A 17,045-nucleotide genomic window follows, 5' to 3' on the forward strand; every position below is an offset into this window, starting at 1 on the left:
TTACTTATCAAGCATGCATAGCCTTCTTTGTGTTTTTTTGGTTTTCTTTAGTTCCCCCTTTTCATTCTGTGACAATGCTATTGATGAATATATCTATGACTTGTTGCTAATGGTGATTAATAGTTGTTTTTTTTATCAAGCATGCATAGCCTTCTTGTTATTTGTTGCTACTTGCTATTGTGTTATTTTCTTGACGTTCTTATTCTTTGTTCTTACTCTTTTTTTATTTTTGCCTTGCACTGTCTGGGAGGCACCAATTGGGTGCCCAGCTTTAGTAACTTTTTTCTTTCAACAACTTTGCGGATTCTAAGGCAACGGATCCTCTTCGCAGTGCCACAGGAGTGCTTACTCTTTTGTCTGGCCTGCCAAAAGAAGGTGTTTCAGTTGAGCCCATTCAGAATCAAAAGGCTACTATGAGGAGACGATAACTGATTCACATGGAAGTTATCGTCTGAGAGGACTTCTTCCAGACACAATTTATGTGATCAAAGTTATGAAGAAGGATGCCTTGGCTAGCTCTGTAATTGAACGTGCATCTCCAGAATTTGTTACTATTGAGGTCATTCTGACATTAAATTTTATTTGTTATGATTACTTTTCTGGTTTTATTCATAGCCATAGGCATTTAATTTGAAAAGGCAATGTCTATTATGTTGTTCATTTGATGCAAAAGGTCTGAGAGACTGCTCTGCTTTGCTATTTTGAATTTTTTTTTCTTGTCTTCCAATTATGATATTGTGTTTTAAGGAACATGTTATTATAGACATTTGGATAGAATGAAAAAATTCTCGCGTAACGTTTTCTGTGGTGTTGCTGCCAATACATGAACCCTGATGTCCATGTTGATTGATGCTGTAGGTTGTGGGTCTGAGGATATTAGCGGGTTGGATTTTTTGGTCTTTGAACAGCCGGAAAAGACCATTTTAAGTTGTCATGTTGAAGGAAAAGAAATTGAAGAGCTACATTCAAATCTACTTGTGGAAATCAAGTCTGCCTGTGACACATCCAAGATTGAGTCAGTCTTTCCCTTACCCCTTTCAAACTTCTTCCAGGTAAAAGACTTGCCTAAGGGTAAGCACCTTGTGCAGCTCAAATATAGTATTCCATTAAGCACCCACACGTTTGAGTCAGGAGCGATCGAGGTTAACCTAGAGAAGAATGCCCAAATTCACGTGGGCCCACTCAGATACAAAGTTGAAGAGGATCATCACAAACAGGTTTGTTTTGCTTTCTCCTTGAATATGTTCCTTTTTTAGTGAAATATTGATCCTTGATGTGACAGTTGTGATATCACTTTTGGTGGAATATGTTTTAGGAGGTGGGAAATGGAGGGGTGGGGTGGAGAGAAAGACATTTAATTTATAAATAAATATGATCATTAGACACAACTATATCAACAACAATTGTAGATGTATTCATACATTTATGTAATAAGCATACGTCTATATATATGCACATATCCCAAACATACCTTCAATGTTGTGATTAATTACATTCTTCAATGAGCAAAGAAGGGACAAACAAAGGAGCTGGGCGGTTTCTTTTCTCGTGTTTTCACCCCTTCCTTTTCTAACACTGCAGGAATCAACTCCAGCACCGGTGTTCCCTATCATTGTTGGAGTTTCAGTGATTGCCCTTTTTATCAGTATCCCCCAAGGTAACTTGATCCACTTTTCCCAGTGGTAATTTTTTTTCCCTTCTTCAATGCTTATAGGACTTGAAGCAGGGCAATTTACTTTAATTGTTATTATATGATTTTTGCATCATCTAAAGATTAAAAGATTTACATCAAGCCATGGTGGGAATACCCAACTCCGGGGTTCGTAAGTTCTGTAAAAAAGGCAGCTCGGAGAACAGTTGTGAGGAAGAAGACATACTAAAGATCCCTGTTGCATTTGCAATACGAGGAGAGTCGACTTGACTATTGATTTGTTCTCCGGTATGCCATTCAAGATCCGGTTGAGTACAAAGCAAAATTGGATGCTAATGTTGTCACTCTTCAGATACGTTTTTTCCTTTCTTTAATCTCCTTCCTCGTTTTTTTTGTTTTTTATGTAGAATTCCTAAGTTTAGTTTTATTTTAGATAGAAAGTTGCAAGGTTTTGGTACTATGTAGAAGCAAATGCACTTGTTATCAACTAATCGTTCTTCCTCATTATTTTCTTTATTTCAATGTTTGGTTAAATTTCTTTCTTCATTAAGAGAATGGCGACATGGCGAGAACTGAGCTGTGGTCATAGTCTTTCCTGCAAGTAGGCATAATACATAATTAACGATCATAGCGTAGTTTTTTGGTTCTTTCTAAACAGACTTGGACATCACCTCTGTCGGACATATGCTCTCTATATATATGGTGGCTGGGGGCTCCTACGGTTGCATCTCCTCCTAATCCAAACGCTCCTACTACACTCTGGAAACCGTAGGAGCTATCGTCTCTGTGCCTCCAAAAGTTTTTTACTTTGTCATGTCTTGTGTGAGATCCGTATTGCAATATAGATTTGAAGTTTTTGGCTCTTTTTATATGATTTTTTTTGGGAGATGGATCTTGCAGAATAGGACTTTGTATATTATTTACTATTTTAATTTCAACAAATGTCATATTAGTACCACTTGACAAATGTTGAACACATAAATCCACTTGAATTTCTTTCTTCCACATAAGTACCTATTTTTTGCATAAATACATGTTTTCACATTGAATAATTAAATAATACCGGGAATGACCTTATTTCAAAAGAAAGATATATTTGTTCTTTGTTTTTTGTTCCTTTTCTTTGGGGATAAGTATTGCAAAGGTTCTTAAACTTACCAAAAAGGTTAATTCAGCCCTTTCATTTTTTTTATGCCAAAGAAGCCCTTGTACCATGTACAATGGACCATATTAGCCCTTTGACCTACTTTTTGTCAAGTTGGTGTTTAATTGCAATTAAGTCGTTGATGTGTAATTTGTATTTTGTTTAATGATATTCCTAGTGGCAAACATGTGCTGCTAGTCGTCAATAAAATGATGACAGGCACATTCATTTATATTTGATTTTTGATATTATTCATTTATGTCAAAAATAAAGAAATCAATAACCACCCAAAAAATCAAAAGCCAGAAAATCTAAGGTTGTCGGTGACAACTCTGACAATGACCTTGATGAACTCGAGAAAAATTTAAAAAAAAAAATAACTGCCTTTTAACCTTAGAAAATCAAAGCCCTTTGACAATCAAAGCCCTTTGACAATCTTGCCGAGAAGGAGGAGAAGATGAGATTGCAGAGAATGATTGATTATGATGGTGGTGATAGCGGTGGCCGTTGGTGGAGATGAGAAAAAGGGGGAGAGAGAAAAAGTGATGGAGATGGTTTTTTGTTTTCAATTTTTAAGTGTTTTATTTTTAAAATTCATGTCATATTATATACATATTTTCTTTTTTTAACAAAACAAAGTCATGTCACATACTACCATCCACGTTAGCAGTTTTTGGCAAAAAATAGACAGAAGGGCTAACGTGGTCCATTGTATATAGGGTCCGTTTGGTACATAATTTTGACAGTAACATATATTATAGAATATATTATAAATAATAAGGTGGTAATGAGTGATAATAGATATGGTTCCTGAAATGCTGATAAGTGTTTGGTGCTACTTTTGTTGGTGGCGTATATGGTGTTAAAATTATTATGTAAATTAAGTGTAAGGGTATTATGAATTAAGTGGTGACAAATAAATAGAAAAATAATAATAAAAATCTAAACCCAAAAATCCATAAACCTCAAAACCAATAAACCCCACAATCTCCTCTCAAAAAAAAAAAACCCCAATATCCATTTCTCCTCAATCTTCCGACACTGCCACTTTTCCTCTATGATATTCTCTATCTTGTTTGAGTGAGCCGGGTAAGCAAGCAGGTACGCCCGAGTTATGTAATTCAAACTCAAAATGGAAAATGACATATTAATACCACTTTCAAAACTGTTGAACATCTATGTTCACTCCAAAAAACTTTATCCCTCATAAATTCATTTTTATTTTTTATAATATTTAAATCATTTAAATTTTATCTTAATTCATTTTTTGCCTTTTTTCAAAGAGGATTAGATTTTAAATCATTTAAATTTTATCTTAATTCATTTTTTACCTTTTTTCAAAGAGGATTAGATCTAATATAGTTTTCTCTCTTGTTATATGTTACATCCCTCTTATCTCACTACATCTTCTCTCTCTATTGCATCTCTCTCTTATCACAATAACTTTATCTCTCTTATTGCATCTCTCTCTCATCACAACAACTTTCTCTCTCCTTCTTAATCTCTCTCTCTCTCTACTACATCTCTATTTACTACGTCGTTCTCTCTATTATCTCTTTTTATGACTGTCGTTTTGGTCCAAATATGACTGGGCATTACGCGTCTCTATGAAGGGAGTCTAATGGTGATGGTGGTATTGTAAATTGTCTTCAAAATCGACCGGATCTAAAGTTTTTTTTTCAAATTATTACACTGATCGACCAATGTTACTGTTTTGAAATAGTAACATTGGTAACACTAGGCGACCAATGTTACTGTTTGAAATAGTAACATTGACCGACTGTCGCAACCAGGGTCACGACGCGGACCGGCGATGAAAGGATGAAAAATGATTTTAGAGTCGCCACCAATTGATTTAAGTGCAATTGGACACTAAAAAATGGTCTACGAACCAGAAAATGGGTAAGGGGGTCTATTGAGTGTGGGGAAGGTGTTAGGCACCCCACAACTCCCTAAAAGGTTACCTAGATTGATCTATGTGCTTTTTCTTGAAAAGTTGTTTGGTCCAATATAAATGGTATTTTGATTTGAAAAGATAACATTAATTAAAGCATAGGCAGGAGCTGAATGTCATCAAGTCCTCCTCCTTATTAACTTTAATTTAGGTATCTATTATTTTTACGAGTACAAATGATACCTTAATTTGAAGAGATAACATAATTAAAGCCTAGACAGGAGTTGAATGTCATCAAGTCCTCCTCCTAATGAACTTTAATTTAGGTATCTAATAAATTAATTTATCATTGTGTTTAGAAATACAAATGACACTTTAATTTGAAGAGATAACATAATTAAAGCCTAGGCAGGAGCTGAATGTCATCAAGTTCTTCTACTAATGAACTTTAATTTGGGTATCTAATAAATTAATTTATCATTTGTTTTTCGTTTAAATAAAGATAACACAATTAAAGTCTAGGCAGGAGCTGAATGTCATCAAGTCCTCCTCCTAATTGACTCTAATGTAGTATCCATTAATTGTTTATGAAAAGTTGGTAAAGACGCGATTGTTGAATTGACGGATTTGTGGAAAATAATCTGTGCGTACAATTCTAATATACATTCTAAACATGCATCCTAAACTAATAACCCCTAACATACATACTAATCAATTTAAATATGCATAAATATAAATTACACTACTCTACACTATTTTCATTATTTTTCCACTACCCTATTACATATTTGCCGTTACAAAGATATATACAAATAAAAACAAGATAAAAATATATACAAGTAATGAAATATAAAGATAAAAATACAAATTTAAATATGGCCCATAGAGCCCAGTCCATTACTCAAGCCCAATCCGATCTCCAAATATGTGTTCCGGCCCAAATGACATCCAACCCGGTCCAACATCCAAAAACAAACAAGATACGGGTTAAAATGGTGCTCAAATACCATAGAAACTCAAATCAAATTAAACCCATATACTCATATATACACACCTATATATAAACATATATACAGTACTATGACATACACATATATACACCGTGTACACACACATATCGTGCATATGCGCACACATAAACCCAAACCTTATGTATATCACCCATATCACATATAAACCGTACATATATACACTCATATACCCACAAATGTGTATACCATATACATATATACAAACAGAGGCACCTGAAACCAGCAAGGATTTGAACCCAGAGAATCAACATAAACATGAACATAACCTCAATCTTATCTTTAATAGCACAATCATTCATCATTATCAGCATAATTTTATCTAAACCAGATTCCAAGACCTAGTATCACACAACAGCCATCAAAACCCCAACCCAACATGTCATAACCGGGCATTAGAGCACATATGAAAATCCAGATTTCAATATCATAAACAAATAAGATCCAAACCAGAAAATCATAACCAGACTGAATAATAATACCAAGACAGGTATCAACACAGCATGCAAACAAATACATCGTGATCCAACCTCAAAACCAAGAGAGAACCGGCATCACCATCATGCTAACAAAGCCTCACAGATCGTAATCAGACATGGTATAAAGAAGCAAAACCGAAATGGGACCCGAAAAATATAGAAACAAGATCAAAGAAAAAGAACCATGGAGATATACCAGGAATTATAGTATGAATGGATCATTACCTTCTCTCAATTTTTCTGCTGTTTCTCTTTGTTTTTTTTCCTTTTTCTTCTCCCGGCTGCTCCCTTTTCTCTTTTGTCTTTTGTTCTGCGGCTGCCTCCTTCTCTCCCTTTTTCTTCTCTGTTTTTCTTTCCTTTCACACGAGAACCTTTCTTCTTCTTTTTTTTTGGAGTCTTGGGCGGCTGCCCCTTTTTTCTTTTTAGGTGGCTGCCACTCCCCCTTTTAACTTATCCTTATTTCAAAAAATCCCAAAATGCCCCCAAAAACCCTATTTTCCTCTCCTTCTCTAAAACCCTCAAGACTTACATTTTTGTCTTTTCCTTATTTTTGTGAAACCCTAATAAAGGAACCACCTTTCTCTCTTAAGGATTTTCTTTTGTTTATTATTTATTTAAATGTCCTATTTTTTAGATATTTTCTAGGGTTTAGTTATATTGGGTTTGGGTTGGAATTTTTATGGGCTTATGGTCCAAGAAATAGGCTTTAGGATTTTTTGCATGCTTGTGGGTCCAAGAAACAGGCTTTGAATTTTTTGTGAGATTACGGGCTCCAGAACGGGCTTTTGAATTATTATTATTATTATTGTATTTTTTAATTTTGTTTAATTTTTCCTATTTTTAATTTTTTTAATTATTATTATTATTTTTTTTTTGGGGCCGGACGAAAATCGGGTACTACAGCTGCCCCCCTTTGTATGTCTTTTATGAAATAAAAGACAAACAAAGGTGTAGTCAACCGAGTTTCGTACGGGAACTGAAATACGCGGGATCACTGTGGCCATTCCCGGCTTGGCCAACTGTTTGTGCAAGAAAATAAAGGGCACGGGATCACAAGGCCATTCTCGGCTTGGCCAAATGTTGGTGCAGAAAAATAAAGGGCACGGGATCACAAGGCCATTCCCGGCTTTGCCAAATGTTTGTGCAGAAAAATAGAGGGCACGGGATCACAAGGCCATTCCCGGCTTGGCCAAATGTTGGCGCAGAAAAATAAAGGGCACGGGATCACAAGGCCATTCCCGGCTTGGCCAAATGTTTGTGCAGAAAAATAAAGGGTACGGGATCACAAGGCCATTCCCGGCTTGGCCAAATGTTTGTTTGAATTTATGCAAGAAAATATCCCTGAATGTATGAATGCAATGAAGAAAATTGTATTTTCTTTTATTCTTATCATTTTGAAATTTTGATTTTGGTTAATTGTCGTAAGCACCATCACCCCTATCATCCTACAATCATCCATCATGAGAAGACTGCATCTTTTGATTCCACCCTATCTTCAATCTGCCATGTTACGCTTATGCTTGTATCTTTCATCCTCTTTTTGTCTGGTCTTTCCATCGATTTGCTGCTTCCATCTTATTTCCATCAAATCCGACATACCTTTGATGCCAAACCAAAGCTTTTCGGCTCTAGAATCTCTTGGGCCCCACTATGTCTTTTAACGTCATTTAATTTCTTTTAACTCTCTTAAAATTAAGAACACCACAATCTCTCAGGCTCCACCATGCCTTTTAGCACCATTTAATTTCTTTTAGCTCCTTTTCATTCAAGAACACCAAAATCTCTTCGGCTCCACCATGCCTTTTAGCGTCATTTAATTTCTTTTAGCTCCTTTACAGTCAAGAACACCAAAATCTCACAGGTTCCTGCTAAGAACAATGTCCTAATGCACTTGTCATGATTCTTTTATTACTTCACTTAACTTCCAAATAAATTCAATAGTATGGCAATGTACTACACGAGATTTCTGAAGGCAGGATATATAAGCAATAAAATCGTGAAGAACACAAGCAATGAATAAGGAATTTGGGAATGAACTGAATAACCTCAGAGAATTTTATTTAGAATAGATAGATAACAGGAGAAACTGATCAATTATATATATGATTCAAGAGGGTTAGAAATAAAGGAAATAGCTGAAATTTTTACAGGATATGAGATAACTTTGATACCGCACAAAACTGCCCCAGTTTTGTGTGCCCCCATTTTGCAATTATTGAATCTGACTACTTTCATATCAATCTTCTCCTTCACGGACTCATCATGCATACCCCCGAACATAACCAGTTCACCTTTGTATATCCTCGCTATCTGTCATTCATTGTATTCATCTCAAATCACCGAAAGGCCTCTGCCTTCTTCTCCTTAGTTGTTTTCATCACACCTTTCTGATCTCAATACTATTTGAAGCTCCCAGGAAGGGTTTTCATTTTATTAGAGACTTTTCTTTTTCCCCTAATTTTTGCCTGAAGCGCCCATGAGGGGTTTTCACTCCAGCGGGATTTTTATGGCTCTAATTTTTGGCTAGACCGCCCTTTCGGGTTTTCAATCTAGCGAGCTTTTTAACTCTAATTTTTGCCTAGATCGCCCTTTCGGGTTTTCAATCTAGCGAGTTTTTTTTTTTTTTTTTTGCTATGGGTAATACTTTTTGATGGCGTCTGCATTCACCGGATTAGGCAATTCTTCTCCATCCATTCTTGTCAAAATTAATGCCCCTCCTTCAAAGGCTTTCTTCACCACATATGGTCCCTCATAATTCGGTGTCCACTTCCCTCGGTGATCCTTTTGAGGCGGCAAGATCATCTTCAACACTAAATCTCCTTCCCTGAAACTGCGAGGTCGAACTTTCTTATTATGTGCCTTTATCAATCTTCTTTGATACAATTGCCCTTTACAAATTGCTCGTAATCTTCGTTCTTCAATCAAATTCAGCTGCTCATAACGCATTCGAGTCCATTCTGCTTCTTCCAATCCTGCCTCCATAACTACTCGAAGGGATGGAATCTCCACTTCGATAGGCAAAACCGCTTCCATGCCATACACCAAAGAGAAAGGAGTCTCCCCAGTAGATGTCCGTATTGAGGTCCGGTAACCATATAGAGCAAAAGGAATCTTTTCATGCCAATCTTTGTAATTCTCTGTCGTCTTCCCAATGATCTTCTTGATATTCTTATTCGCCGCTTCGACAGCCCCATTCATCTTCGGACGGTAAGGAGTCGAATTATGGTGATAAATTTTGAACTGGTCACAAAAATCCTTCACCATTTTGCTATTGAAATTCGTGCCATTGTCAGTGATAATTCTTTCTGGGACTCCATATCGACAAACAATCTCTTTCCTCAAAAACCGAACAACCACGCTACTTGTCACATTAGAATACGAAGCAACCTCCACCCATTTGGTAAAATAATCGATAGCAACCAGAATAAACCGATGCCCATTAGAAGCCTTCGGCTCAATTGGACCGATGACATCTAATCCCCACATCGAGAAAGGCCATGGTGACGTCAACACATGTAATGGATTGGCGGAAACATGTGTCCTGTCTGCATAAATCTGGCACTTATGGCATCGGTTTGTATAACTTATGCAATCCCTCTCCATGGTTAACCAATAATACCCTGCACGTATAATCTTTCGTGCCATTGCATATCCGCTGGAATGAGTCCCACATATTCCTTCATGAATTTCCTCCATAATTAGTTTAGCCTCCGCCATATCGACACAACGCAAGAAAACTATCCCATCATTCCTTTTATAAAGAACATTTCCACTCAAGAAGAAAGATCCCGCTAATCTTCTGATGGTACGCTTACCATTCTCTGATGCCCCTGATGGATATTCTTTCTTTTCAATGTACTGTTGGATATCATGATACCACGGTTTACCATCAGGCTCTCCCTCTAAATTTGAACAGTAACCTCGAACTTCTCGTTTCTCAATTTTAATTAGCTGCACTTCCCCTTTTGGGTCTACATCAAACATTGCCGCCAAAGTTGCCAAAGCATCTGCTATTTGATTTTCTTCCCTGGGGATATGATCAAACTCAATCCAGTCAAAAAGCTTGACTAACCTTTTGATATGTTGGTAATATGGAATGAGCTTGTCATCTTTAGTTTCCCACTCATCATTCAATTGCCTAATCACCAACTGTGAGTCGCCATAGACCTGTAGCCTCCTAATCCTCATATCGATAGCAGCTTGAATTCCCATCGTACATGCTTCATACTCAGCCACATTGTTAGTACATTCGAAATACAACTTAGCTGTAAATGGGATAATATTCTCATCAGGTGATATTAACACCGCACCAATTCCACATCCCATGATATTAGAAGCCCCATCGAACAACATAGTCCATTTTGCCAAATCCCTCTGATTCCCCTCTTCTATCGACACAGTCATGACATCAATATCTGGAAACTTCAAATCCATAGACTGAGTATCATCAATTGCTCCATCTGCCAAATAATCTGCTATTGCACTCCCTTTGATTGCCTTCTGTGTAACATACAAAATATCATATTCTGATAACAACATCTGCCATTTTGCTATTCTCCCTGAAAGAGAAGGTTTCTCAAAAATGTATTTGATAGGGTCCATTCTGGAAATCAACCACGTCGTATGATAAAGCATGTATTGTCTAAGCCGATGTGTAGCCCAAACCAAAGAGCAACACGTTTTCTCCAACATCGAATAATTTGCTTCACAACTAGTAAACTTCTTGCTTAAGTAATAAATGGCATGCTCTATCCTTCCCGATGAATCATGCTGTCCAAGCACACATCCCATCGAACTATCTAAGACAGTCAAATAGAGAATAAGCGGCCTGCCAGCTACAGGAGGCATCAACACTGGAGGACTTTTCAAGTATTGCTTGATCTTTTCGAATGCAATCTGACAATCTTCGTTCCACTCAGTAGAGTTACTCTTACGCAATAATTTAAAGATAGGTTCACAAGTAGCTGTCAACTGTGAAATGAATCTGGCAATGTAATTTAACCTTCCCAAGAAACCCCTAACTTCCTTTTCTGTCCGAGGGGGTGGCATCTCCAAGATCGCCTTCACTTTATCAGGATCTACCTCAATTCCTTTCCTGCTTACAATAAAACCTAATAACTTCCCCGAGGTCGCCCCAAATGTGCACTTAGCTGGATTCAACTTCAATTGATGCTTCCTTAATCGATCAAACAACTTCTGGAGATTCACAATATGATCTTCATCTTCTTTGGATTTTGCTATCATATCATCGACATATACTTCAACTTCTCTATGCATCATGTCATGAAACAAAGTGACCATGGCTCGTTGATAAGTAGCACCGGCATTCTTCAAACCAAACGGCATGACTTTATAGCAAAAGGTTCCCCAGAGGGTAATAAAAGTCGTTTTCTCACGATCCTCTGGTGCCATCTTGATCTGATTGTAACCCGAAAATCCATCCATGAAAGAGAAAGTTGAATGTCTAGCTGTATTATCCACTAAAACATCAATATGGGGAAGTGGAAAATTATCCTTCGGGCTTGCACGATTGAGATCTCTATAATCGACACACATCCGCACTTTTCCATCCTTCTTGGGAACAGGTACAATATTTGCCACCCATTCAGGGTATCTAGCCACTGCTAAAAAACCAGCATCGAACTGCTTCTTCACTTCATCTCTTATCTTCAAAAGCATATCTGCTTTCAATCTCCTTAACTTTTGTTTCACTGGGGCACATTCTGGAATCAATGGTAGCTTGTGAACCATAATACCTGTATCAAGACCGGGCATGTCCTGATAAGACCATGCAAAGACATCCTGGTAACTATGCAACAAATCTATCAATTTCTTCTTATTCTCTCCTTCGAAGGCAGCTCCTACCTTAACCTCCTTTTTCTCCGTTTCAGTTCCCAAATTAACAACTTCAGTTATCACTTGGTACGGCTTTATTAGTTTCTCTTCCTGATTGACTTGTCTTAACATTTCAGGTAAAATCTCAATTTCTTCCTCTATTTCATAGTCAGATTCAACATTGCTAATGGGTGCATCAAAATCTGGTTCATTAAGTTCGTCATCTTCGTTATCATCATTTTCAATCCTGTGAAAGAAATGAATAAAAATGGTTTTGAGAATGGAGAACAAAACTTAAATGGAAATGGAGAAACATGAATATGGATGACTGTCAAAAGACTTTCATTTCATGGAAAAGGGAATATGTACAAAGATTTGAACATGCAATCGCCATACTATAAGATTTATTGAAAGCAAAGTAAAGCATGCTCATTACAAAAGACCCAAACGAAGGCCGTGAGCTGGGCCCACGATGGTAGTGCACTCGGGATTACTCTTGCAAGTTCTTGAGAGATACTGGGAGCTCCAGACTGGTCCAGTTGCCTAATTTGAAATTTGAAGGACGCGAGATGACAAAGCAAGGTCTAGCAGCTGAACTCTGTTCCTCTTCCACCACAGCAACTTGGAACTCCTCAAACAGATCACATATATTTGTCAAAATTGCCCCAGTTACATCAGTCGAGTTTCCAACTGGCAGTTTTCCAAAAACTACCCCAGTATCAGCCAAACTTATCTTGTTCTGCATCCCTCCATACACAAAACTGTCATAAAGCCAAGGAATCGATTTAGTTTCAACTTCCAACTCTTTTCCTTCCAGACGAGCAAACCTCTTCGCCTGCTTTTCTGCTTGTGCACGGTTCCTGTCAGCTCTAGTTGGCTTATAACCCAAACCCCAACGTTCTGGATGTTTCACCATTTCTACTGGCTTCTTAATTCCTTGTCGATTCTTACCGAGTCCTTCTCCCGGGCGAAACCCCTTTTTCAACATAAATTTTGCTACATTCTTCGTAACCTTGGATACTTGTGGCTTTAAGGGAGAAAGTCCTTCCTTCACATAGCTAGCACTAGCAATTTCAAAAGATTGGAATGAACTCTCAATCCCTTCTGTCGGAGCATCAATAGGAGAATTATTAGACAAACTAGCAACCATCCATTCTGACTGGCCCCTTTACTATATAAACCCTTCCATCATGAACAAACTTGAGCATCTGATGCAATGATGAGGGAACGGCTCCTGCTGTGTGAATCCAAGGTCGTCCCAACAGGCAACTGTAGGTTGGTGAGATATCCATTACCACAAATGGTACATTGAAAGTTACGCTTGCAACCTGTAAAGGTATTTCAATTTCTCCCATAATCTCTCTACGTGTTCCGTCGAATGCCCTTACTACCATCGGCACTGGTCTTAAATAAGATCTGTCAATCGGCAACTTTTCAAAAGTCCCCTTTGGTAAAATATTGAGCGATGACCCATTATCCACCAAAATGCTTGCTAATTCCTTTCCACGACACATGGCTGAAATATGCAAAGCTTTGTTATGCCCCATCCCTTCAGGCGGAATATCATCCTCAGTAAAGGACAACAAATGGGACGCCAACACATTTCCCACAATGCCATTAAAAGAATCTGTAGGAATCTTGTCTGATACGTACGCCTGATTTAACATTCTCATCAAAACTTGTCGATGTGGTTCAGAACTCATTATCAACTCCAAGATCGAAATTTTTGCAGGGGTTTTCTTCAATTGATCCACTATCATGTACTCACTCTGCCGAATAATTTTCAGGAACTCCTGAACTTCCACATCAGTTACAACTTTCTTTTTCTCCTCTGGGCATACAAAAAGACCTTCTTCTGGAATAGAACCTGATCCTTCAACTTCAGGTATTGCTTTCCCTTTTCTTTTGCATTCAGCTTCAAGATCCACTACCGGATTCCCTTCTGGCTCATTTCTCGTGTAACATCTCCCACTCCGGGTAACTCCACTAACACCATAAATATTATCTACCATTTCTCCTTGCTTTCCTCTAATTTCAGCTTCATAATTCCATGGCACAGCCTTGTCATTCTTGTACAAAGGATCTACCTTTGGTTTGAGTGGCCCAACTGGTGGCGCATCTTCCACATAATACTGCAAGACAAATTGCGGAGCACGGTTCGGCCTAGGCCCTTGATAATATCCTCCTATAACACTAACTTCATTTGATTGGCCTTTCACCTCAAACTTTATTATCTTCAAATCCATTAACTCTTGTACCTTCTCCTGAAAGCCACAACAATTCTCAATAGCATGTCCCCTTTGTCCTCTATGGAACTCACAAGTCTTCATGTCATCAAAAAGTCCACGTTGAATGGGCGTATCCATTGCCACTTCCTCAACCAATCCTTCTTTCCTCAACACCATAAACAACTGGCCCAACGGCATTGCAATCTCTGATACCCATCTTTTTGTAGCACAAAATTCTTCAATGGCCTTCACCCCCTCCTTCTCATGATCAGGCAATGGATTATTGTTGACATTTGGTTTATTGATTGCACTAAGATCCAGCCATTTCGCTTCAATCATCCCCTGGACTATCCTTTTGAATTGTAAACATCCTTCAGTTGAGTGCCCGGGTGTACCCCCATGATATAAGCATGTAGCATTAGGATCATACCAATAGGGATATGGAGGTTGGTGGACCCGTCCCGGAACAGGAGCCACTGCTCCTTGCGCTTGAAGTTTCGTGAAGCATTCAGCATAGGTTATGGGCAAAGGATCGAAATGCTCAACGGGCCTTCTAGGTCTTTGGTTTTGGAAATTTGGACGAGGGTTTTGGTAAGTGTTTGGGTTTTGAAAATTTTGGTAAGTGTTTGGGCATTGGAAGTTTTGGTAAGTGTTTGGGTTTTGCGAGTATTGATTGGGTGATGGTGTATTGAATCGGGGTGGATAAGGATTTTGGGTGTGGGTATGATTATAGTAGGCTCCTGGGCTTGACATTCTCGGGGCATTGCTTCTAGGGCGATAATCTGAAGTAGGCACACCATAAACAGCTGGATTTGAATCAAAATTCACAGAATGCACTTCCGCCTTCTTGCCTTTACTTGCTTTAGCCGGGTCTGATTTATCAAGGGTGGGATAATACAGAGTACCTCTCTTCATGCACCGTTCAACTCGTTCGCCTGCTTGTATCATATCAGCCAAGTTATTATGGCCACCTCCCGCCAAATTAGAAGTATAAGGCTCCTGAAGAGCATCAATGAAAGCGTTCAACAAATCTTTTTCTGAAAGGGGCGGAATTATCTGGGCTGCCAAATCCCTCCATCGATGGGCAAATTCCCTAAAGCTTTCCCCACTCTTCATTGTTGTGTTCTGCAGATCGTAAATGGTAGGGATCTTTTCTTCATTATGCTTATACTACTTCATAAACATTTCAGCCAAATCCTCCCACGAAGCTACTGATGAAGGGTTAAGGGTATTGAACCACCTTTGAACTGCCCCAGTCAGACTATCTTGGAAATAATGCATCAACACTTTCTCATCGCTTGCATATGGTTGCATGCGTCGACAATACATCGTTAAATGATCCAAAGGGACTCCAGTGCCATCAAACAAACTGAATTTTGGTAATACAAAGTCATGTGGAACATTCAAATTCTTCACCAAGCACAAATTGGCTGGGTTCAGCATCCCTACAGCATTGAAACCCTCCATGACTCTTAATCTCTTCTCCAACTTCTTGATAGCATCCATTGAGCTACTTTCTTCATTCTGGACTCCCTCAGTTACTACCCCACCAATAAAAGTTCCCGCGGTATCAGCACCAACTGGGAAAGGATTCTCATGCCCTGGAGGATCAACTTGATGCATGTAAGCTGGGTTCTGAGTCGTTGCCTGTTGAGAAATATATTGATGCTGGTGTAAACCAGGCAAAGATTGGTTACGGACAGGAGTGAACCCGGGTGGGTAAACCGGTACTTCTTGGTGCAAATGATTCTCAGGAACCTCTGGTGTTTCAGAATTTTCAACTACTCCCTTTCCTTTCATCAGCAACCCCATATTCTTCATTAATAGGGCCATTTGCTCTTTCAGTTCAGCTATGTCCTGATTCTGGCTATGCTCACCCATTTCCTGCTCCATATTCTGAATAATTCTTGATTGTAGGCGAGTTTGATAGGGGTGTCGATGGTGCTTCTTGGACGCTATGATTATTTATGATTTTCTGTACATTTTGAAAACAACAACATTAGTTCTCATTTATTTTAATTTAAAGATGTGCATGCATGTGATTATTATTTATGCAAATCCTAAGAAATCTTTGCAATCCAAGAAAAGATAATATTGGCAAAATATCATTCCATTCAAAATATTGTAGCTCGAATTGTTTACATCTTTACTCATCACCCATTTTCTTGTACCCGTTTTTCATAGCTGTGAGCCTATTCTGATAATTGCAATGCTCGACTCATAATTAACTTGATCTTGTCCTCTGTGCCTTGTTGCTTCTGTTGAAATTCATTCAATTCATCATGTAAGAAATCATTCTGTTGATTCAATTCTTCTACCTCCGCCTCTTTTTGCTGAATGAAATCTTCGTCTGCCTCATACAACTTCTGGAATTTTTGACTTTCTGACAAGACATACTCCATTTGTTCTTTCAGAGAATTGATCTCCACCTTATTCCTCTTTAACTTATCAACTTTGTCAACTATCTCCTTCTTAGCATTGTAGCTTAACTCCTCCAATGTCGCAATTGTTCCCTTCATTTGAGTAATTTCCTTTCGTGCCTCTTGAAGTTCTCCTTTCATACTCCTCACTTGCTCCTTCATCTTGGTATACTCTTCCTGAAGATTGCCCCTTTCTTTTTCCATTTGCAAATCCTCTTGCAGCTTCATTTTCTTGCTCTTGACAAACTCAGCCTTCATCCTTCTAAACTTTCCTTTATACATTTTATATTTCTCAGTCATAGTTTGTAGCATTTTCCACATTATCTTCGCCTCTTTGTCAGGATATCCAGATGGTCCTCTAACCAT

The 17,045-nt window shown here is 38.2% G+C and overlaps 1 protein-coding gene across 1 annotated transcript; it reads left to right on the forward strand.

Moving 5' to 3' along the window:
* The first annotated feature begins 351 nt into the window (after positions 1-351).
* On the forward strand, positions 352-1,293 carry LOC120007468. The gene is made up of 2 exons (XM_038857711.1): positions 352-561; positions 863-1,293. Exons 1-2 carry the CDS (start codon positions 494-496, stop codon positions 1,254-1,256), a joined length of 462 nt encoding a protein of 153 aa, XP_038713639.1. The 5' UTR covers positions 352-493; the 3' UTR covers positions 1,257-1,293.
* The last annotated feature ends 15,752 nt before the right edge of the window (positions 1,294-17,045 follow it).

The sequence above is a fragment of the Tripterygium wilfordii genome, chromosome 10 (assembly GCF_013401445.1).
Source record: "Tripterygium wilfordii isolate XIE 37 chromosome 10, ASM1340144v1, whole genome shotgun sequence".
NCBI lineage: Eukaryota > Viridiplantae > Streptophyta > Magnoliopsida > Celastrales > Celastraceae > Tripterygium > Tripterygium wilfordii.

What these genes read in the sequence shown, in the direction of transcription:
- LOC120007468 (XM_038857711.1), top strand. Translation starts at nt 494, where the DNA reads ATGAAGAAGGATGCCTTGGCTAGCTCTGTAATTGAACGTGCATCTCCA. An exon ending in GAATTTGTTACTATTGAGGT is followed by an intron (nt 562 to 862) that starts CATTCTGACATT and finishes TGCTGTAGGTTG; the next exon opens with TGGGTCTGAGGATATTAGCG.